At 40.1% G+C, this 24,311-nt stretch overlaps 1 protein-coding gene across 2 annotated transcripts in view; it reads right to left on the bottom strand.

Annotated features, from left to right (window-relative positions):
• Positions 1–489: 489 nt before the first annotated feature.
• The window catches only part of NPR3 (natriuretic peptide receptor 3), a 45,647-nt gene continuing 21,825 nt past the window's right edge, over positions 490–24,311 (bottom strand). Inside the window, exons 4-8 of one of the 2 annotated variants that reach the window (XM_066181042.1) lie at positions 19,525–19,660; positions 15,643–15,737; positions 11,814–11,949; positions 10,257–10,341; positions 490–7,421 (exon numbers count right to left, since the gene is read on the bottom strand). In XM_066181042.1, coding sequence (XP_066037139.1) covers positions 7,310–7,421; positions 10,257–10,341; positions 11,814–11,949; positions 15,643–15,737; positions 19,525–19,660 — 564 coding nt within the window. In that variant the 3' untranslated portion in view covers positions 490–7,309. Of the gene's footprint in view, positions 7,422–10,256; positions 10,345–11,813; positions 11,950–15,642; positions 15,738–19,524; positions 19,661–24,311 lie in introns of both variants that reach the window. The other variant, XM_066181041.1, reaches the window with a different exon arrangement.

A 24,311-nucleotide genomic window follows, 5' to 3' on the forward strand; every position in this document is an offset into this window, starting at 1 on the left:
AACCCAGAGGATGTTTTTATTTTTTTATCTCTCCATCAACTCTCCAGTGAATTCTTAATACTTGAAGTTTTGATGCAAGTGTGATCAGATATTTCTTCCTCACACTCATTTCCAGTTATTTCATATTATAATGGCCTGGCATACTCTCAGGCACAGATCTTAAATCTGGCAACATTGCTCCAACAGACAAATGCATACATAAAGCAGAAGGCTAGACAAAACAGGATGATATGAAGACTGTTTTTAATAACACAGGAAAGAAACAGAATCAAATTCCCCAAATTTGATAAGATTGCTGCTAAGAAATTAACTTGTTGCTTAGTGAAATAAATGTTCTGCCCCTCTGCAGGCTATAAAAATTAACACTTGCTAGTTAAGGTTTCAATATATTTCCTGTTAATAACTCTGTACTGTCTGACAGTACCCTCTTACGTGGAACACACCAAAATGTAGTAAATAGATTACAAAAGACACCACAGAAACAGGTGATAACGTATTCCTGTCTTTAATGGAAACATTTTGTTACAATTTAGGTTATGTGATATTCTTGCATTTTTAAAGAGTGTGAAAGAAAATCACAGAATAAAAAATCAAAGGACACCAGTGAATTTAGATTTTTTAAATGACCAAGTCATAGAAGAAATAAAATACATTACACAAATAAACAAAGGTTATATCCACAGTCATGACTACGTACTCTCCTCTACACTAAAACAACAACAAATAAAATCACATTATATGCAGATAGTTCTACTTACATCAGTACAATATACTGTGCAGCTTTCCATTTGTTTTCTGCTCAACTGGCACTAGGTTTCTCTGTTGTCTAGTATTTTTCCATTAATAGGGAACACCATCACCATAAAAAAGGGACGTTCCTGTCCACAGTGTCTCTCCTGAGCCTTCTTACTTTTTGATTGTTACACCCTATGCACAAGAAACACAACAAATGCTGCTCATTGTCTTCATCCTGCCTGTCCAAATTTTCTCAGCACTTTCAGACCTGCACAGTAAAGTCTCCTTTTTCTGAGAGAAAGATAAGTCCAGACCATCACCAAGTAGGAGGCAGTGCAGCAGAGCTCCTTGTGCCTGCTGCTGATGCACAACCTCTGTTCCTAGCTGGGGAATGGGGGGCAGAATTGTGTGTTCCCTGTGCATACCAGTTGACATTACAAAATAAACCCCTAAAATAGTTGGAGTTTTCTTAATACCAATTTTGATACATTTTTGTTGCTTGCTTGAGTGTCCTCTAGAAACATTCATGCGACAGAAACACCAAGGAAGAGTTCGCACAGAGTGGATTTTAACCTTTCAAAGATTTTTCCTCTAATGAATCCACCTAACATTTCTGAATAAAGCCTAACATACAAACTGTATGTGTCAGGTTATTCAGAGTAATTTGTCTTTGATGCAGAATATTAATTTAGTGGTTACTGAGAGATTTTGAGGGAACTCTAAGACTCTCCTTTTTGCTAGTTCTTCCTTGGCTGTAAATTTGTTTATGACATTTAGGACCTTCTAACAGGTAAATTCTGGGAGAAGTAATGGCATAGTAAAAGTCTATATAGTGATACACTGGACAAAATTACACACTAACCCAAGAAAGCCTCAAAACTCTGCCAGCCTTATCTTCTTGATCAAAACCAGCAGTAACTCCATAAAAAGTCCAACATTAACCTTTTTTCCTTTCTTCCTCTATGTGTGAGATAAAGGGGGAGCTGCATTTATGACCGACTTTAGCTTCACTGCAGCAAACCACAGTGCTCAGGCTTTCTGCTGTTATTCTTTAGAGGAAAGAATGTCTGCTGCACAGCTTGCTGAGCCTGCAGACAGACAGGTCTGAGGTCTCTCACAAACAGCTATTTGTTTTAATTTCAACAACCATTTTTCATCAGTCTCAGAGCTCAAATGTTAAAAGGTATCTGAGAATGGAAAACAATTCAGCCCTCAAACCATCTGAATTAATTTCTGCCTCTAAGCAGGGATACTCACAGTGCAAACTCTTCCATTCTTCCACTTGGAAGGTTTCACACACACACAAACCTTTTTGTGCTTTTAACAGTGAGAAGGAAAGGGGGGAAAGGAGAAGTGACACACACACAACATATCTGAAAGCAAAACTTTTCCCAGCATGTTCTTAAAAATACATTCCAAGAGCAATGCCTGTGTTTGTTTCTCAAAAGGGCTAAAGCTGACTCCTACAAAATATGCACTTTAAAATTTGTCCCTTTACAGCTCACTGTTGTGAGGTGAGATACTAGGGTGTGTTGCTGACCAACAGAAAAAGTAATGTACCATTAGAAACTGGTATTTCTGCTCCCATGTGCCCTGCCGCAGGGAGGGTGGTCACTAGACTTCACATCATTTTGTAGCAACAAGAAGAATTAAAAAAATCCCAACAGGTAGTTCCAGGTCTAGAACTCTGATGGTGGCTGCTGTGGCCATGGGCCAACACGAGGTGTGTTGACAGGTGAGCAGTGTTCAGCAATGAACCACGTCTGAAATTACACAAAAGCCAACACAGTCAGTGATGAAAGAGCATTTCTGACTAAATGATGGAAAATGGCTGTCTTCTTTTCGAAGTCTTTCTGAACCTAGACAAAAGACTGAAAAGAAATGGGTAATTAAAGACTGTTCATTCTACTCTTGGAGAAAATGAGGAAAAATAACCTTAACTGTTTTACAAAGAACCAGAATGCCCACAAGGCTACACTCTGAAGCACAGAGGAGGGCAGTGAAGAATGTGGAACTGTCTTGAGCTCCAGAAAAGGTGGACTGAATTGCCAAAGAAATTTATGACCAGGACTATTAGCTTCCTGTCTTTGATGTCTATTCTTGGCTTTCCAGGAGCATTATGGCATTCATGAGGTGAAAACAACACTGGAGCCAAGGTCAGCTAAGGCTGATGCAGCCTGTTCTACTGCAAAGCTGAGAAACTCACTCTGAACTGCTTCAAGCCTGAAGACACTCATTGAGGGCCTGAAATTACTTCCGCTGAATCAGTAAGAGGAGTTTTTTGTCAGCTTTTTCTGTGATTGCATTTCTAAGCCAAAAAAATGAATCAGAATCAACCTCCCAGTAAAATATGTTGTCAGGGAGAACACTTTATTTTGTCCAGCACAAATGTTTTCAAAGCATTAGCTACACCTTAATAACTCTCAGCTGAAAAACCCCAACAAAATACTTCCAATAATGAAATGGTGCATTTCTTAAGAACAAATTGAAAACAGATTAACATGGTTTATTTTCAGAAATTAATTAATACAACCTTTTAATAAACTGAATTCTGGCTACAATCTTCCAAGGTGCTCCCAATCACACTCAATCACAAGTATTAGCAAAGACAGTGTTTTCAGAGCTCAGATGGGTGTGGTCTTCAGTGAAGCACACTAGAGCAGGAATTGGAAATTAACCGGTGATGGTGGTAGTCACAGACAATTCAAAACACACAAACTGTCCATCTGAAAAAAAGGTCTCAGAACTACCAGTGGCCCAGGACAAAGCACCTAGACATCTGACTCTGAAGCTGTGGGTTTAGGAAACTAAATGACAGATACTTTTGAAAGTTCTGCTTTATCTTCATCATCACTTGCAGAAGCCTGGGTATTGGCGTTATGAGGGCAAAAAGACAGGAAAACTGTCCATAGAACCCTCAGGAAGAGGATTCTGAGGTGAATCAGATATTAAGCTGACCACTGATTAGTAATTTTAATAAATATTGAATTAGCAGAATTTGTCAAGCTTTGACAAACAGAGTAGGAAGCCACTAGTTCAATTTCAATTTAACAGGCACAACTGTAAGATTTAGTAATAAATATGGCCTACACAGCCAGCTTTTCTTAAATTCAAGCACATAGCAAATCTCCCTTTGGTTCAGCCACAGCCAGGATTATACCCTTTGATCCCAAGTGAGCAAAGCACTTAGAACCTGAAGTTGAGCATACTTGAAGTGTGTTCTGAAGTGCTGAGCTGAGTCAAGGGTATCCTTGTGCTTGTCTGTAATGCAGACGCATGCTTGTAATATGGACAATTTTTTGAAGCCAAAAATGTAGGTTTTGAAACCTCTTTTGATAATCAATTATTATTATTTTGGTTAGACATTCCCTTACAGAGTTCAGAGCCTAAACATTGTGGCATTGAGCTAATGCAGATGAACCAGAAAGGAAAAGTGCATTAGCCAGTAAAGAATCTCTCTGCGGAATAATCTAAACTCAAGGCAGCTTCTGATCTATGGTTCATGGAAGACTTGGGAACTATTAGCAAGAGGCCCATGAAAGGCAACTAAGAAGAGCAAGTTTATTTATGCTATGGAGGAATCTACTTATGTGAAATGTCTTAAATGATCTCCACACTTCCATGGGAAAAACGCATACATTTGTGTGCATCAATTTGCAAACAGTAAAGCCCATTGATCTGAAATGCTCCAAGGTGCAAAGAAGGTTCACTTTTCTTGGGAAGAGCTGGGATGGACAGTTCCGGCTAAGCCTAGGTCAGCATCCCACCAACAGACACCTCATAGAAACACTTCCCAAGGTCATGATTTAAAACCCTCCATAATGGTTTTAAAGGATCAGAATCAATACTTTTTTAATTAAAAAGTGACCTTTCACTATTCTTTTTTTTTTTAATAGGTATCAAAAAATGACATAATAAATAAATTGTCATGAGAATTTATTCTCCCAGCCAGATCTCCCGTCTTCTGGTGTGACTCAACTATGCATGGCACAAGAAAAATCCACATCTACACAATTGTCTTGATTCCAAACTAGCCACTGTTTGAGTACTAGTTCATACTGCAAAGCAAGGCACAACAAAAATGATTTCAAAAAAAGCTTATGCTTCAAATCATACCCTCTTTTCTCTAGACATCTAAAAATTTTCCTTGCCTTTTATTATGTGGCAGAGTAGTCAAATGGGTAAAAGAAAGCCAAAATACTGAACGGCATATTTGCAAAACCAGAAGTAGATCAAAACTGCTTTGGAAAGTATCTAAAAAATATCCCAAACCTTAAGCATGCCCTGGGGCTAGACAAACTCAATTGCTTAGGGGGGAAAACTAATCAGCGTGTCTTCTCACCCCCAAGCCCATATCAGTATGAACACTGCTCTAGCCTACTACTGGTGCCCATGATATAAAGAGAATATCATTCTTCTTTGGTGCCCATGAAATAAGAAGAATACTTCAGAAAACTGTTCACTGATCAGTGCTGCTTTGGCCAAAGCACCTTTGTAGAAGTGACACAGGCCCAGACTGGGAAATGGGATGCTGGAAATGAACTTCCTGTACTGGAGCTGCCCTGACAGTCAGAAAGATTTGCCCTCTGGCTGCCTGGGACATAGGACAGTATATCACAAGGGCAGGTGATGAACCCTCCATTTGCTAAGAATAAAGTGAAATATAAGAAAAAAAACCATGTCCAATGAAAAATAAAAGGTGGAAGAAAGCAGACACATCAAGTTTTTGCTCTTCACTCCCAGGTATCCTAAAGAAGTTTCTCAGAATTTGTAGTCTGGCTTTTCAGGGCTTAGAGGTTTTGTAGAAATCAGGCTTCAGAGCCAGTTTTCAGATTAACTTTCACGTCTGACTAGAACTGAGACCAGAAAGCTTTGCTTATGAAATCAGAATAGAAAAAACCAAAATATTTCATGGACTCTTAGAACCATAGTCACAGTTTTGTATCGCCCCTGACAATACTTTTATGGGCCCTCTTCACCACATTTACAGTAAGTACTGTTCATTTCCATTTGTTGACTAGAAAGTGGAAAGCTCTCCTTTGTCTAGTATAAAATAACCTCTTTTGCTAATTCAACACAGACTCAGTTTTGCTCCTGGTAAAATAAATGGCAAAATTTCCAGGGATACTGATGACAGCAGGATTAAAGTCAGCCTCAAATAGTGTTTTAACATAGAATTCCTAAAGGTAGTTCCTTGGGTGTTTAATTGTATACACACGGATAGTTAAATCTCACTGACTTCTATAGGACTCTTTAACATGCAAAAAAATGCATTATTTACAGCATCAGGGTGATTATCACATAGACAATTCAATAACTGCATTTATGTTGTTTACGTATCTGAATGTTGCACACACCTGGAGAAAAAAGTGGGGCAAAAAGTCTATTACCATCCACAAAGTCATTTCTCCTCCCCTAAATACTGGTTCTAAAACGTATTTACAGCTGTTGATTTTCCCTGCATATTGCTCCTATCATAAAAAATATGTCTTCAAAACATCCTCTTCCTTACTCTTTAATCCTACCAAAGCAAAAATAGATACTTTAATAGAAAAATACAACATTGAAAATATACTAAAAAATAAAATGGTAGCATGGAATGTCATTTTTACACACACAAAAAAAATCCCCTTTTGAATTGCATCAGCTATACAAACACTTTCATATTTACAGTTACAGATGCAGTCCTGTGCTCACTGAAGTTAATGGGATTTTGCCATTGACTTCACTGGGGACAGGAGCAGGCTTGACATGGACTACATCTGCCCCTCTGAAAAGTCAAGGCAGTAGACTAAAAAGAGTCTGACAAAGCACACGTAAGACTGAGGAATTAATCAGTCCTCTCTAGAGACCTGATTGTCTTCTCTGTCACTGTTTCGTGAGTGTGAAACTCCTCATCCTTCACCGGAGTTTTTCCTAAGTCCCACCAGCTAAGAGGGAGAAACAGTGCTTTTGACTGTGACACCACACAAATAAGGAAAACGGTTTGTGTGTTTACACCTGCCTGACTTTCTCAGTGTAATTAATTACAACCAAGTGCCAGTTCCCTCCCAGAACTAAGGCCTGTACACCAAATTTCATATCCCCTGTTATCAATGTCAGTGATTCAGAGATGCAGGATCATAGCCCAAAAAAATCCCTTTTGTTCCATTTGACAGCAACCAGCACCTGTGACTCTGAAACCATATTTGATACCTCTGGGTGAGATGCAAATATGGAAGGAGGTGGTAGAAGCTAAAAAATAAAAAGGAACAAAATGAGGCATTCCCCATCAACTAAACCAAGATCTGGCAGCCTTAATATATGCCTTAGGAAATACTGTCTTTACATATCAAGTACATCCTATAACATCAAACTGCATTATTTTCTTTTCTCATGAGATGAAAGGCCATGTGGCATAATGTGATTAGTAAATCATTCCTGAGCTTCTGAAAGAAATTAAGACAAAATTACTGCTTTAAAAAAGTGGGTTCTTCAACAGCCTCTTCTTTCTACACTGATGTCTTTGGTTGTGTCCTTTTCTCTAATTCTTTCTTCTCCCTAGGAAGAATGGGATTCTTTTTCATCTTCTTCTTTATGCAGCAGAAAAATGAGATCTAATGGAGTCTTCACGTAACTGCCGATGTTTCCCCATGTTACAGTCCTCCTGTCGAGTTCGTCTCTCAATAGTTATTCTGTATTTCTTTCTGCATGAAAGGATAAGAACAGAATGAGAAATCCTTCTCCAGCTACAGGCTAACAGACTTCCCTTATGAAGAATGCCTGTAGGGGACAGCTGGGTGCCATTTGAAAAATGAAACGTGGCAGAATGTGAAACCCCGGTCAAAGATTAAAGTAGTTTGCCTCAGAACATTTTACACAGGCTCAAGAATGCCGGTTAATTTCTACAAGGCAGTCTCAAAGCACTAGGGCATGGACATTTGCTTCTTTGAAAATTTCTGATCTAAGTGATTAGGAGTTTTTGTGAAGTGTCATGTGAACTGTGTCACATCACTGCTTTATATCGATCAAAGCCAAATTTCTTTCCAGTGTGTTGGGTGGGGAGAAACTTTCTGGAGAGTTCAAACAACAGATCTGACTATTCAGCTGTGTTTCTCACTGAAACTATGTATTAACGAACTAATCTTCTCATTTCCCTCTGAGAAACTTACTATGTTTGTAATGTCAGAGGAGGTAACATGATGAAGTAAGAAGAGGGATGTAGAAGACAGATAAGAAATAAACACAAATGCTCATGTATTGCAGTTCTTCCTGTGTATCTTCCTCTAGAGCCTTTTGAAAAATTCTGCTATGTTACTTTGTACGTCAAACAAACCCTCTGACTGCCTTTTAGCTTCCCCTTTGATACCCAAATCTTCCCCCAAAAATCATCAGATGATTCATGTTTACGTTTTATACATTTATGCTTCTGCTCAGTTTCAGGACAAATTTTTCAGAAGGGCATTAGTCCAGCTCCATGTGCTTGTACTGCTGGTGGAGATGCATGGCAAAAACCTTGTATGCCAAGGAAAGCCCTGTTCCACCAGCACAGGTAGCAGAAGTCAAAGCTAGTTATGAAGCAGTGGAAGAAAGATTTTCATAACACCAAGGTTTTGATTCAAGCAGCACAGCTGAATAGAAAGTGGTAAACTAAACGTTCTGAAAATATTCCCTCAATACTTTTGTCTGTATCAGTAAGCCCCAAAATAACTTGAAAAGCCTGTGTTGTTCACCTTCTTTATGTATTTTCAAGTCAGACCCTTTCATGGGTCAGAGCACACACAGTAGTAGCTAAGGCACAAGTACAGGTCCAGATTTTACATATACAGGAGTTTAAGCTAAAATCTGGTCAAAGTTACCCATCAGAACTACCCCAAAACAGTTTAACAGTTCGCATGCACAAACAAAACTGTATTTGCATACTTGTTTGGGACTATTACAGATCCAAATGAAAGGTAATCAGAAGGGTATCTTTACAGTTTAAAAGGCACACAATTGCTAAACCTACAGTTTCTGAAAATCTGACCCACGCACCCTGATTTGTTGGGTTTCAGATACTTTGTCTAATGGTGGTGTAAGGAGGTTGTCCCTGTTCCTGCTTTGAGCAGTTGCAATCAGGTCTCCAGAGTAAAATCCACCCACAGGTTTCTAGTCATCTCCAACACATAGATCTATGTGACAGCACCCGCAATTTTCTTCAGTAAACTGAGAAACAGGCAATTATAAGAGACCTTTTACATGAAGATGACAGGAACTGCACAGAAAAGTGCTCATTTCTGCCCTCTGACCATACATAAAAAGACTGAATGTTGAGCTCAGGTGTATTACATCTACTTTTACAGACACCCACCTTTGCTCACATGGATTTCCAGTTCAAATCTTTGTGTCAGATGACTAAGAGTTTAAGTTCTGCTCTTACAATGATACTTTGCATAGTTTTATACCAGCCCAGGATATTTGTTATTTCTTGTCCTAACATACCAATATCAGCAATGGGACAGCAATCCACACCTAACAACTGTCATCTCTAGTTAAGAATCTATGTGAGGTGTAAGAATCTCTGATGACATAAAATACAAAGATGGATTTTTATTCTCTTTTTCTTTTAAAGATCATCTTTACTCAGTCCAAGCTAACTTAATGTTATCTCAAACCCGAACAACATACTATATAAGCACTGAATACATGCAAGAATAAAACCAACCTGCAAAATTTCAGCTTAAGTACCTGATGAATAAGCTTGCTTCTTTGAAACCTTGAAAGTGTTCTGGTGAATTGAAGCAGGGTTTCCTTGTTTTATTTTGTTAACATTTTTTATAAACAGTTATTTTTATTGAATAGAATTATTTGATTCTTGTATGCAGAGGTTAATTCCATTCATATTTTTTCTATGGCTTTTCCATAGCAGGAGGATAAATTAGATAAATTACTGTATACATAAGGTGCTGAACATGTATAATTAATTCATTCCATCAGTATAGGATCAATGATCAAGACTTATATTTGCTGACTAGCTGTTTAAGAATTACTTTACTTAAGCACGAATAAAACACTGATCCCCTGCACTGACCTCAGCTTATTAAGTTAAACGCACAGCTTTGGAATCCAAATGCTCTCTTACACCAAAACAGAAATCTCTTTCTGTTCTGCAGTACAATTCCATTCAATACCAGGCAAATGATACAAATCTCTTGCAGATCACAGCCTGCACAACTGTTCTGGCAAGGAGCACCAAACAAAGGCAGCTTTCAAGACCAGGGCATTTTACTGAAGCAACTGTGAATGTCTGGAACTCCCTGGAATTACTTCCATGAGTAACATTACTTAGAGATGTAAGTAGTTACAAGGATGAATACCCAAGTCAATAAAATTATTTGGATAAACACGAAAGGACAATCCAGTTTGTTCACTGTCTCTGGTGAAAATGTTAACACACATTATTATGGTGCCTCTCTGTCTCCCATCAAGGATGTTCTGCCAGGAGCTGAGAAGTTTGGATGACAAGTAAAAAGTTTACAGACCTTTCAAGGAATTAGACTAACCTGAAGAAGTAAAAAGCCATTAGCAATCCTGCTCCAAGCAAGGCGCCCACAACTATTCCTGTAACTGCTGATTCTCCTAGACCACCTGCTTGAAAAGGGGAAAAAATTACAATCAGAGTTCATATTGAGAACTATCTTCATTCACATACAGGAAAATACGCACAATTAGGAAATTAGTGATCAACATTAGATAATAACTAAAGCCTTTCAGAGCTTGGGACTCCATGGGAACCTGCTCAAGTGTCTGCATGTTTACTTTTTGTCCTTGTTTCCTTGGGGTTGAAAAAGCTCCCAAATCAGTGTCAAATGAAGGCACAGTTCTGGAGATGTGACACAAGGGAATGTTGTTAGGAAACTGGCCTGGGCAGCTTGGTCTGAATCATAACATTGACTAGGGTTACAGCGACGCACATAATGGGAATCAGCACTGAATATGCCTTGAGTCACTGTAACAAAGCAAACTTGCCTTACCTGGATTAGAATCATAACCCTCTATCACCCAGGTTTAATAAAATGACCATGATTATCCAACAGTTCCTTGATTTTTTTCTTATTTCCTGAAGATATGTTGTTTCAACTTAAAGCCATATGACTTTCAACTTGCTTCAAATCTCAACAGAGGTAGAACAGGGACAGTAACTGAAGGGGAACCCAAACAGGGACTGGTTCTGGGAAGTGCAGGGCTCCTGAAGAACAATGGAATTTTCCCGTGCATCTAGTCTACTCCCATTTCCGTTCCCACCTGGGTTTGTGGAAAGGAACAGAGAAGGAAATTAAACTGTTCTCTTCCTTTATCCTCAACCCTTCAAGGGGATTCTGTCTGTACAGGAGGAAGAAGGTGCATAGATAAACTACACTGACCACAGATGGTCTGTGTTCACATCAGCTTTTCAAGGATTCAAGAATTATTGGGCTGGAATTAGCTTTTCACAGCAGGACTAGCAATTTGTCTCCTGTGAAAAGTTAAGACCACCCCTTGTCACTGAGGCACCAGTAATCTCCTACCCCAATCTCCTTGCAATATCCTACTCACTACAACATGGTCTGAGATGTCAGTGTGCTGGAAAGAATGGACACCTGTCCTTTGGAGGGTGGTCCCAGCCTTCTGAATTCACAGATGTTACCCCATTCAACTGTCTTCACTTCTCCTCAGCCTACCGAGCCCCTCACAGTGCCTTCTCATAACACTGAAAATCATTCTACACTGGGAGAACGCTGCTCCCACCAGCACAGCTGCTAATTATCAGTGTGATTATTCTCTGCTGGGGTTTCAGTTACATCCCTCATCCTGGCTACAAGGCCCCTGTAAAGACCTAAAGCCTCCAGGGCTCTGACCTGTGCATGATTACTGTCAGGTTTAAGTTCAGGGAAGTGATTCAGACCATGTTCTACCCAGGGCTGCCAGACCTTAACCTCCAAAGCAGTCGAGAGAGAGACCGTCACCATGTCTCAGTTGGACAACTGTGCTAAGCAATTTAATATGGCCTATTACGTTGCAGCAACTCATGGATTCTTCTCCTTAGAGCTGGTGCAGAAGCATTAAGTCGCTAAACTTACATGATTTACATGGTGTATTGTTTGTGTGCTCTGAAACTCGGCTTTCATCTAGTCTCAGTCTGCCATGGTTCCATGGGAATTTCACATTCGATCGAATTTCAAATCGCCCCTGCTTTCCATAGTAGTCCCCAATCACCTAGGTAAAAAAAGAAAGGGATGAAAAGATTTTCCTATCAACTCAGGGAAGCGAAACAAACAGGAGGGAAGAATCACTCATTCAACTCCTGTGGTATGATGTTGAACCTCTGAGAAGAGGGCTGAAGGGGTCTGTGGGAGGCTATGTAGTGCATGCCCTGCCCTAGTGCAGAGTCAACTGAACAAAAGCTTTCCTGACAGATGCTTATCTAATCTGCTCATGAAAGCCTTCAAAGATGAAGACTTAACAATTTCTGCACCAATTATTCTGGAATTTAGCTAGCCTTACTGCCCGTTGTTTTCCCTAGCATGTAACATAAAATTCTACTTTTGTAATTATCCACCACTTGTCACCAAATTGTCAGTGGTCATAGAAACTCTTCCTTTCTGAAACACTACTTTACATATTCACATGCTTTTATCTGATTCTGCCCTCAGGCTTCTCTTCTATATAAATCCAGTTTACAAAAGCTTTTTAACCTTCTGAATATTCTTCCTACTCTCCCTGAGCTTTTATTCAATTGTTCCATAGTGAGTTGGGTGCTCAGGATTGTCACCCAGCTAAGTGAAAGCATCAGTAGCTAGACATGAGTCCAGTCTGGGCATGAACAGACCCAGAGCAGCCCTGCCCAGAAGGACTTGGGGGTGCTGGTGGGTGAGAGGCTGGACATGCCTCGGCCATGGCACTCACAGCCCAGAGAGCCAAACGTGTCCCCGGCTGCATCCAGAGCCCCGTGGGCAGCAGGGGAGGGAAGGGATTCTGCCCCTCTGCTCTGCTCTGGTGAGACCCAGCTGGAGCTCTGCATCCAGCTCTGGGGTCCCAGCACAGGAGGGACAGGGACCTGTTGGAGCAAGTTCAGAGGAGGCCATCAAGATGATCAGAGGGATGGAGCACCTCTGCTGTGAGGAAAGGCTGAGAGAGTTTGAATTGTTCAACCTCGAAAACAGAAAGTTCTGGAGAAAAGTCACTGCAGCCTTTCAGTACTTCAAGAGAATTTACAACATAGAGGCAGAACAACTTTATCACAGGCAGGTAGTGACAGGACAAGGGCAACAGATTTAAACTAAAAGAGGAGAGAGTTAGATTAGATGGTAGGCAGAAAATCTTTCCACTGAGGGTGGTGAGACACTGGCACAGGTTGCAGAAAGAAGCTGTGAGTATAGCTTCAACAACCCTGGAAATGTTTAGGCCAGGCTGGATGAAGCTCAGAGCAGTCTGAGCTCTGAGAGGTCCAGTGGAAGGAGTCCTTGTCTATGGCAGGGGAGTCGGAACTAGATGATCTTTAAGGCCTCTCCCAATTTAACCCCTTCTGTGGCTCCAGGAACTCAAGCACTTTGAGTGCTGAGACTCTCAACTACACACTCCAGGCTGGCCTTGTCTGTTTTGGCAGAATTCAGAGGTACCTCATTGTGCAAAGTTATAACCTTCAAATCTTGTATTTCTGCAGTTGCTGATATTTACATATGCATTATTCTGGTATTCTGGTAGTGTTTTTTCATACTAGTTCATAAAGGCACTTCAGAATTTCAGTCCTGTCTTCACCATTTTCAGGCTTTATTCAAGATAACCTATGTTGAATCTACTGGAGCAATATGTCTAAAACATCTATGTACAGCAGCAAGACCATATACTGTGCCACTGAAGTGGTCAGAAGCAATGTCAGAAGCACATCAATAGATCTATTTGTCCTACAACAGATAAAACCCAGGTATTCTAGGTTTAGAATTCAAGGCATGGATAGCCTCTTCAAATCTTTCACCTGAATTTCATTTTGAAGCCAATGACTTCAAAGAACTTTTGCTCTGGTTAAAAACACAAAGGTATATTTTACACTAAATAAAGGCTCTTATTCTCTTGCAGCTGCAACTGGGATGTAAATCCTTTGAAGAATGAATGTGTTCAACATTTGTCCAAAAATTAAAGCAAATACAGTAATCTGGAAAAAATAGAGACCACTCACAGGGATCAGATTATTTATTAAAAGATTGTTTAATTTATCAAGCAAGAGTGGTGAGTCCTCTACCCAGGATTTACTAAATAGGAAAACACGCAGAACGGCTTGAGAACAAAAAGCTAAAAGCAGGAACTACATGGATTCAGACCAGAAGAAGGAGATAGATTTTTGAAGAACATGAGTGGTTCATCTGTGGAACAAAGGTCGAGGGCACCAGCAAGGCAGTCCCTGTTCTTTCAATGTCTCCAAAGCAAAAATAGATGCCTGTTACAGCATGAGCTTTAGTCACTTGTAAACTGCAGGGTTCCATAAAGGTTCAGAAACCTGCCTGTGTCTAATACAGCAGAGGTCAAACTAGGAAATCTAGGTTTTCTACTAGCTTTAAACTCTGTGAATAGACCTGGGAAAACAGCTCTCCACAAACACACATCCATCTGGCACAGTTCTGCTGAGAAACGTTCTCGTACACAGAAAAAATTGTCAGGATGAACAGAACAAATTATCAAAGAAAAAAATGTTTTTAGAGAGAGGCATGAGAGTACAAATTATGTGGCAGACAAAAGTAGTAAGTGATCATGTGTAAAATGTTAATTACATGTATATTTATGTACCTAATAATATGGAAGGAAATTCCACAATGAGTTAAAAGAATAAATGTAGCATTGAAAAAAAAAAGTAGTTTAAATTGCGAGTGAAAAAGCAATGGAAGGAAGGGAAAGAGAGGGAAATTAAATTGATAAACGAGATAAAAAACTACTAGGCTGAACAAACAGAAGAAACACAGGTTGTTTAGCGCGTGGTTACCCCAACCATTTTGTACTCCTACTGCCCCTGGGAGAGACTGCAGCTTACTGGTGTAGTTTTTCGATCCCTTTTACACACTAAAACACATGAGACATCCTCACACTTTTAAGAGGGCTCTTTGAATTTTTTTCTGCTGCAGTACCAACAACATAACTTTACTGGATTCAAAACCACACCCTGAAATATCCATCACAGATACTGCTAGTTTTTGTTTGAGCTTGGTGAAATCAGGGAGACCACCAAAGCCCAAGCTGATGCTGATTTTGTAACTAACAAAAGCATTACACTGCAGCTGGACTTAGGGCACTGCATGTACTAATAAACTCAGCCCAGACATGCTCTGTGTGCAACTGGTGATGTTTCTCACAGACTTTTTCAGAGTCCATCTCTTCCACTCCTTCTGCATCCAGTGGAATAATCTATCTGGTGTATATGGAGTCATCTGATTAAAATGTTTCTTAAACACTGAAAAGAAGGCACTCAGGAATGGCAGCCTGACAAACAAGGCCAGGCAAGGTCTGCACTCCTGCTTGTGGCTGACCACCGGGTAAGATTTAAATACCTGTACTTGCTGTGTTAATACATCAGGACAACTTGTGGATCACTGTTGCTGTAAGATTAATCTTTCTTCCCACCAATAAATAAAAGGCCATGCTCATTTCTAAACAACTATTTCCTATATTCCAAATTAGCAGTGCTTAGCCAGCTTACTGGTAAGAATTCACACTTTAGTTAAAGGTTAGCATCATGTGAAGTTGAATAAGAAAGCTTAAAAAACTTATCATAACTACTTCAAGATAGCTATTTTACAGAAAGGGTTTTTAGGTCTTTAGGTTGATAAGGTTAAGCCACCAAGTAAAGAGACGATATCATGTAGCTTTGCACTGAATTACTAATTCATCAGTGGCCAATTGCAATGGTGTTTGTTTCCTTACCTCCTGTGTGCCTGCCTCCGGGTCTGTCATTCCAATCACAGAGAAATCCCCATATCTGTCTCCATTGGCATCAATGGACACCTGCCCTGCAATGCCTAAAGAATGGCATGTGAGGAATCAGAAGATTAATTAGTTAAAATACTGAGCCCTTCCAAGCAATACATGAAAACAGTGGACAGGTTTTTACAGACTGATATGAGAGGAAATCTCATCAGTCTCCCTGCATTTTTGTTGGCATTCCAGAAGAAATTGTAATTTCATCTTGGTGTCTGCATTCCTGAATTCTTAACATTTCTCCTTTATAAATATTAAACGTGTGATACTGAAGAATACGTGAGAAAAATCTAATTCAAAAACCAGAATGTAAGACTAAAACACAAATATATTTAATGTGAATTATTTACAGAGAGTCTAATCCTGAAATATCTGATGATGCCTCAATAACGAGAGTCCAGCTCATGTGCTGTAGAGGACACAGGGGCACAGACCTAGATCCCACAGGCTGAAGGGGCTGCTGCACCCATACAACCAGTCCAATGTTATTTCCACCTAATGGGATACTGGAGATGGCACGGGCAAGGGGCACCATGTGCACTACATATGCATTAAGCCCTGCATTCAACTACATAAGATTAACTATGTAATACATGCAGTTTGGTTTACATTCTTAGAGCCCCATTCCACTTCCTTGTTTTACAGTTTCTAGAAAATTTTTGGGAAAATGGGACTCATTGATTCATGGGATATCTCAAGTTTGAAGGGGCTTTGGAGACCCTGAACCTAACCTCCAGCTCAGAGCAGTATCAGCCAGGAGGATGCTCAAGGTTTAATCTGCTCTCCAAAATCTCTAAGGATGGAAACTGCACAGCCTCACTGGGGCAACTTGTTTCATCTGTCATGGGAAATGAACACATCCTTGGAATCAATCTAAACCTCTCCTTTAAATGTATGTCCTTGGGTACAAAAAGCTTGGCTTCAAATTCTCAAAGTGTAAGTCAAACAGGTTCTTAAAATCCATCCAACAGTATTAATTAACTATAGTGAAGACATCTTAAGACTGCCGATACACTTTTTCACCTCAGATATCCTCATATGTGATTCTCCACTGCCTGACACCAAACACAGCCATTTACACCTGTGCAAGGCAAACAGGCATCATTGTACATCCATGTTACACCAACTACATGCCTAGAGCAGGCACAAAGCCATGGAGATTCAGGCTCTCAGTGACAGTGACCCAGAAAAGAGAGGTCAGATATTCAGAGCATAAATTTCCCTCGACATTCCTAGTGATAGTGAGTGTACAACAGACCTAACACACCTCCATTTATTGTGTATTTGTTCAGATTTAGTGCTGTCAGGAATCTTTCGGCTTGCTGTGGTTTTCAAAATATGTCATGGTAATCAAAGATTATTGTCAAGCATTTATTTCATTATAACAACACAGTAGTCAAGCAGTTGTCAATTCAATTACTGCAGGGAAATCAAATGTGTGTGATAACCACTTGGCTATGAGACACTGAAAGAAGAGGCCACTCTGAAGAACTTTGATGTCCCTGCTTACACATCAATTTGGATTCTGGATCTGATAGGAGATGCTAATTGGAATAGACACTTTTGTGATGTAAGAAAACCAAAACTCAGGTTTTGTGAATAGGTACTGAAATTGAAGTTCCTATGGGATTTTTTTTTCAGTAGTAAAGACTAAGTTTTCAATTTTTCATCTGAATAAAAAATGTGAGTTTGAAAAGTTGACATTTCCTGCAATTTCCTTAAGAAACAGAGATAGGAAATTTTGAAACAACCTTAATGAACAATTGCATTTACATGAAGGTGGAATGATTTTATCTTAACTTTCTTTCGGTTTTTTTTATGTGAGATACCTATGTATAAAAAATTTTGCTACTTTTTCAGAGGAAATGCCAATGAATAGCAAATATTCTCCAGCAGATGTGCCCTGCAGTTATACCATGATGTCTTTAACAACCCAATCACTAAGAAATCCTTTGATCACCTCAGCCTTATCCTTTCCTAAGCCCATAATGTCCGTGCAACTGTTGCAGGCAGATGGAATTCTGCAGGAAGCAGCATCTACATTCTGTTGGGAGTCCTGGTAAGTCAGAGCAGGCTGTAAAATGAGGTGCCAAGACAATCAGGTATCTACATGTAAGAAGTTAAATTAATGTCATTAGTGAAACTGGAGTTCTCATCATGAAGATCCGCAAAAGTCAAAGGGAACTACAAAGCTTCAGTCCTGCAGCAGAACCTGATGGGTGTGCATGAACCATACTCTGTGATGCTGCACCCACTATAAAGAGGGGCTCACAGGCAGAATAAAGGGACAAGATCTTCCTTACGGGACTGGATTGCAAGACATTGAGTTAAAGATCTCTTTCAAAATCTATTTTATGTCCAGCAAAGTACTGCCACAGGAAGGAAAAAGCATATAACCTACAAGAATTTTGATCAACTGCTGCCTCATAGCCCAAGTCAGCTACATTTTCAGAATAGGTGGAACAGGTCAGCCACTAGCAACAATCTGGTTTTCACAAGTGGGGAAAGAGAACATTTTTTTCCTCCTGTCAGGTTTTACAAGCAAGCTGTGAGAATCAACCATGTAGCCCATGTGGAACACATGGTATTACAAAGGACAGATGGGCACACCAGTTGGTGGCTTCCTGGAGCACAGGAGCAGGAGCAGAGAAGACATAGGCTGTGCTGGGACATCTGCTCATACACAGCACAAACAGAGAGGCAAATCCTTACACATTAGATTCCTTCCCTTTTAAAACAGTGCTTTGGGGAGCCACAGATATGAAGAGATATAATGAGACGCCAAGCACAACCTACAGACAGTGCAGGGCTGCTTATGGCGTGATTACAACCAGCATAATTTAAAGCAATCCCCTGCTTTAAAGTGCGTAAGTGTTCCCTTAAGCTGCCCTGAGCATTCTTTTGTCTTGTGTTCACACCACAATTTGAGAACAGAAAACTGGTTTGGAGCTGCTGCCCTTCTTGCCTTCCCACACTATGTCCAATGTGTTCTTAGAGCTGAGAACCTGGCCACTGAGGTTTTTCTTACAAACTCAGATGAATCATTTGCTTTTTATCTAGGGGAAATGTTTCCTTCTCTCAGGCATTTCCACAGGAAATCTTGCCAGTCCTACATCAAATGATTGGACTATTCTCTGAGACGGATGGAAATATTTTAATAGATTACAGATGAAACCAATAATCTTCAGTTTCTTTATTATAATTCTTACCTGGCAAAAGCCCTTGCATTGCAAGCAAGGTGGCATACAAGTGCCAGTTGCACTGCAGAATTGCGTCCTCAAGGATTAGGCACAGAAAGGCACAGCACTGCTCAGCTGCTGCCTCTGAGACAACACATAAGGCTCCTGGAGGGAGGCGGGGGGAAATCCTTCTAGGGCCCAAAGGAATCCCATTGAGAAACACAAAATGACCCCAACTCTGGCACCTGCTTGCTTATATCCATTCCCAGGCTTTCAAGATAAAAAAGCTAAATGGAAAAAATGAGGCAGTCTCAGAGCTAATAGATGAACGTGAGCAAAGCGAGCAGCTGTAATCTTTCAAAAAACAAATAAGGAGCCTGAGAAAATTATAAGCATTTCTTTACAACATCAGTGAGGGTCATTAAATTTTTAAGAGTTTTTTGAACTGAGTCAAGACCTCAACAGTTGGTGCAAAAAAAAAAAAAGTCAGACTGGTGAGATATGTGAGCCAGCCTTAAAGATGCACATGGTTTCATATGGTTGCTTTCCTCTCTCTTAAGAGTGGAATAGGCATGAGTCCTTACTTTGCCCAGAACAAAGACCTGAAGATTTTTGACTCTGAAAGCTGGAATTCCATATTAACTCTTACCTTCATATGTTCTGTTCCGGGTTTGTTGAACTATTTTTTCCCCATCTTTCTTACTGAAACCAATCTTCAGGACTTCCTGTAAAGCTAGAGCATAAAGAAGAATAGCATCATGGAATCCTTCCACAAACATGTTCACCTAGAAAAGAAAGAAGAAAAAAAAAAAAACAATTGCAATAACAAACACGTTACAAAATTTTTCTTTGCTAGGTAATTGATTGAATAGAGAGCATCTACAAATTAAGCAAACTGACTGACTTGGAGAGTTACTTTATCAGCTGCTGGAACAGAAAGGAATATATCTCAAAAAACCCTCAGCGGGACAACAACTACTTCTGGCCCATTTCTAAAAACAGTTAACCTCTATCTGCTACTCTGAATATTCATAATGTTGTGTCTGAATAGCTCTACAGATAGGGGGGAAATTTGCAGATCCCAGTTCCCATGCCCAGAGGCACAAATACTGCACTTGACAATGTGAGATTTTGTCAGGTGCTGAGCAGCCCCATTCCACAGCAGCAAGTATAACCCCACCCCTCTGCACAGGGGACTTAGCACCTCTCAGGACTGGGAAGTATGTCCTGTCATGATTTTTTTTGGAGAGCACAACTGGTGGATTTGCTTGCTTAATGATTACTACTTCCATTTCTGGCCCTTGTTCAGGCCAAGCATCTCTCCACTAGCAAATGCGCAATAGAGAAAACTACTTACCATCTCCAGTAATGTGTTCTCTGGAACTGCCAGGAGAATCTTTTCCTGTCCTTTACAGTTTTCTCAGTAAGTTACATGAAATGAAGGAAAAAACCCTAATAGCCCTAACCCTACTTTATAACCCTAACACAAAAGAAGGGTGCTTCCAGTGAACCTCCGTAGGCAACCTACAGTTTTGGTCTGTGGGTTAGAAAAACAGTTAACAGCTGAGTGCTGCAGAAACATTACAAGTTTGCTCTCAGGAGTCTGATGCGCTTCAGTGGTGAAGCAATAATTATTTCAGGAGTGGAGTACAGATGGAGACCCATCAGCAGAAGCTGATGCAGAATGACCTGAGCAGCATAGGTGTTCCTCCTCTGTAGGGAGCAACTCACATTTCAGCAGTGCAATGTACTCTCTCAATACTCAGTAGTTCAGAATGAATTATCTTTTGAGCTGCAAGAAAGACATTCCCATCCACTCAGAGTTTCACTACAATAAAAAACTCCTGACATCCTAGAAAAAGTGTAACCACATTAGGGGGTCTCTTACTGCCACTTCCAGTGAACAACTCACCTCTACAAATATTCTTCTGGACAGAAGTAACATTTAGCTTAACTTCCACTTCAGTGTATCTAAACAATTTAAAATGCCAGGAAATTAAGTGCTACTCTAACTCTCACAGGTTTAGCTGAATATTAAAAATGTTACAAGACAAAACCGGTGGCCAGTTAACTAAATAACTGCTCCACAGATAAAAAGTATTACATAGTTGATTGGCTAAGCTGGACTAATCAAACCCTGATAATGTAATTAGATCCAAAACATTCCTTCACTCTTAAAGCAATTGCCAACAGTAAGGAGATTTTTGGAACTATTTACTCATAATTTAAAAGTTTACATTGCTCTGACATTTAAAACTGGACTTTCAGTAACTCCAGCCTATGCTGCAGTTGAATGCATCACATTCATCAGGGGGAAGAGCCATTAGTGCTACAGAAGGTGCAGAAGAGCTCAGCTCAGCTCACTGACAGCCACAGACTAAAGGGCAGTTGCAGTTATTCTGAAGTAAAGAGAAAGCCTGAAAGGAGGTGAAAGTCAGGCTTTTGGTGGAATAAAAAGAGCTGATGGTCAGAGTGCATACTTTAACTTTAAGCTTTAACTTTTCAGAATTGAAAAAAACCCAACCAAACCAAGAAACCACAAAGCTCGACAACTGCTTCATGTGCCAATGTTAGAGTCCAAGTGGCCTGTGGATGACCAAACTTCAGCTTTCTTAACATGACATTCTTTCTCTCAGGAGCGAAATTAGACTGTCCAGTAGCTATACCTCCCTGCTGGCTGATTTACAGTTTGTGGCTGGCATTTGTTTCAAGTAAAGCTATTTGTCACTTCTTTTGTGCACGGCAAAGACCTCTCAGTGTAACACAGCAACCTTCAAAATCCAATTGGGTCAGCTAATTTGCTCAACCTGAAATGCCACTGGCCTGAAAACCCTACTGTAGACACTGCAGATTTGCCAGATAAGCCCTGTCAAAGCTCACTCGGCAGTTTGGGAGGTTACTACCACAGCCTCTCACCAAAGCTTCCACTTGGCCAAAACTCCTTACACTGCACGTGAAAAATCACATTAGAAAATCGTCAGAAGTCATTTATGCCACTGCTCAACTGCTCACACACAAACCCCAGTGTTTTATCTCATGTTGTCAAGGAAGCTGAATGGATAATTTATGCCATTTAAAATCTTCTGAGAGTTGTAATTTCTGTTTGCAGATGGGACTGCACTTACACTCCCCTGCCAAACAGATGCTGGGCACACCTGAGACTTTTCACATCAATCCAGGAACTGGTTTCAGCAGCAGTTCTTGAAAGGTGATACAGGATCCCGTGAAGGGAATAAAATTTTCCTGCATATCATCTCATTCAGTTATTTGTAAGCTGTCACAATTCCACACAGATCATGGGTTGCATGATATGTAGGACAGAGGAATATTAAAATGTGAAGTACGGCTGCAAAAAATTTTTGAAGGGTTTGCTCTTTGCTGCAGGAAAAACATTAAAAAGGGCTAGACTATAAAGTTTATATTCCAGGAATGCTTCAAATATGAATGAGAGTAACTGTGAAGATGTCTTCATCTGTGAAGATTCTTTGGCTGCTTGAAGGTGTCCATAGCAATTAATAGTGTGTTCGTTCAACCTCAGACCCCCTCAGGATAAAAACTGAACAGAGTATAAAATCTATTAAAGGCCCACTAATCTTTTAGGTAATTAAAAGTTCTTTTAGTTGAGCTCTAATACAAAGCCGAGTCTTTTTACTGTAGTGTTTTCTATTTTCATTTATGCTGTCTCTTAATTTAAGGTGTGAGCAGAGCTCCAAAAGCTCTGATCACAATTTGCATGTCAGAACTATTGAAATGTTGCTGTCCCTGGCCCATACTGCAGCCCCCCCCCCCCCCCCCCCCCAGCATGACAGCAATGCCACTGGGAGCAGAGAAGCTGCCAGGTTTGCTGAACATCTTTGGAGGCTGCAGTACAAATACATGGAAATCTCTTTCTAAGCTATCCTCTGTATTACTTTCACATCCTATTCTAATACCATACACCTAAAAAACAAGTACGCTAACTGCATAGGAGAATAAGATGTATACCCCTTTTAACTTCCTGCCTTTTGACTGTAATAAATCATCTTCTATCTGAGAAAAGAAAACAACCAAAACCCAACAACTCCTCTCAGTGGAAAACACACACATAAATTTTACCAGTTCAAAGTTATAGTTCCCCAAGCAGCTATATTGTGACCACACTGTTCATATATACCAAGGTGTTAACAGCATACACAGCAATGCAGAATACTACTGATGGGGAAGACAGCCAAGATACAGCTATGCAGGACCCAGAATTTTCCATATCCTGCCTACTGACTGTAAAATAAGATTATTCTCCTCCATCTGAAACTGCCCAGCTCTGAATCATGGCAATTACAGCAATTCATACCACTTCCATGCTTAGTGGGGAGCATCATCATGACTTTTTTTCTATCGAAAAGACAAACAACATCTCCCGTACTTGGTCTCTACATCTACTTTCCAGTACATCCTAGTGATATTCAAGTTGTCAAACTATAGTTTCAACCCAAATCAGTGAGGACCCTAGGGAACTGCAGAGGGCTATACCCAGATATTTTGCAAAAAATCTTATCCGTTTATGTTTTCAACATGATGCTCCTGCTATCTCACACTGTTGCAATGTATCCCAACACATTTTTCTAAGCAGTTGGAATTTAACTGTCAGTTCTCCCCTTTTAATCCTCCTTCACCAAGACAATTATAATTATGGTCCCATCTTTATGAGCTTTTCTAAGAAGTCCTGACATTACTAAATTCTCATACATGCATTCTTGACACATATCTCTGTCTTCTGTTGACTCACTATCCAGCATTATTCACCTCACTCTACAGCAAGGATTCCTTTCTTTAATATCATTTGTTGAAGTTGCATATTCCCCTTCAGGACATTGCCACAACCCATGATGTTCTAAGTACTTATTTATGGTCCTCAGAGGGTCAGCAGCCTTCAGCAGCTCTTCAATGAGTTGCTATGACCTTGCTCTGAGCTGCACAAATCTAGAAGAAGGTGGTCATGATTCCCACACAGTAGATGATCAACATATAGAAATGATTCATGGTTTTTGTGGGGTTTTGTTTGTTTGTTTGTTTAAGATAAAATATCATTATTACAAACTGATTTTGTGTTAAACTTCTAGTTTCCATAATCCCAGTGAGAAACTCTGGGTGGAACTGACAGGTAGATTGAGAACATGAAGCTGAAGGAAGAATATTCTTACACCTACCTGAGAAAAGGTGAAGTGCATTTCAAACCAGCAATGTCACGTGCAGTTCCAGCTCTGCAGTAATGTATTAGTCCAACTGCCATAACACTACCACATGCCATCCTGCATGCTACCACCCTAACAGGATGATCAAAGTTTTCACTAACCCACCATCCATCTCTTCAGATCCTCACAGGATTTCTCCGTTCCATTATACAACAGAGACTCATAGAGCTCCTGAATATCACCTATGGATAACAGCTGGGTAATG

Source organism: Chamaea fasciata, unplaced genomic scaffold, assembly GCF_029207755.1.
Source record: "Chamaea fasciata isolate MVZ Bird 193981 ecotype frontalis unplaced genomic scaffold, bChaFas1.0.hap1 SCAF_4, whole genome shotgun sequence".
Lineage (NCBI taxonomy): Eukaryota > Metazoa > Chordata > Aves > Passeriformes > Sylviidae > Chamaea > Chamaea fasciata.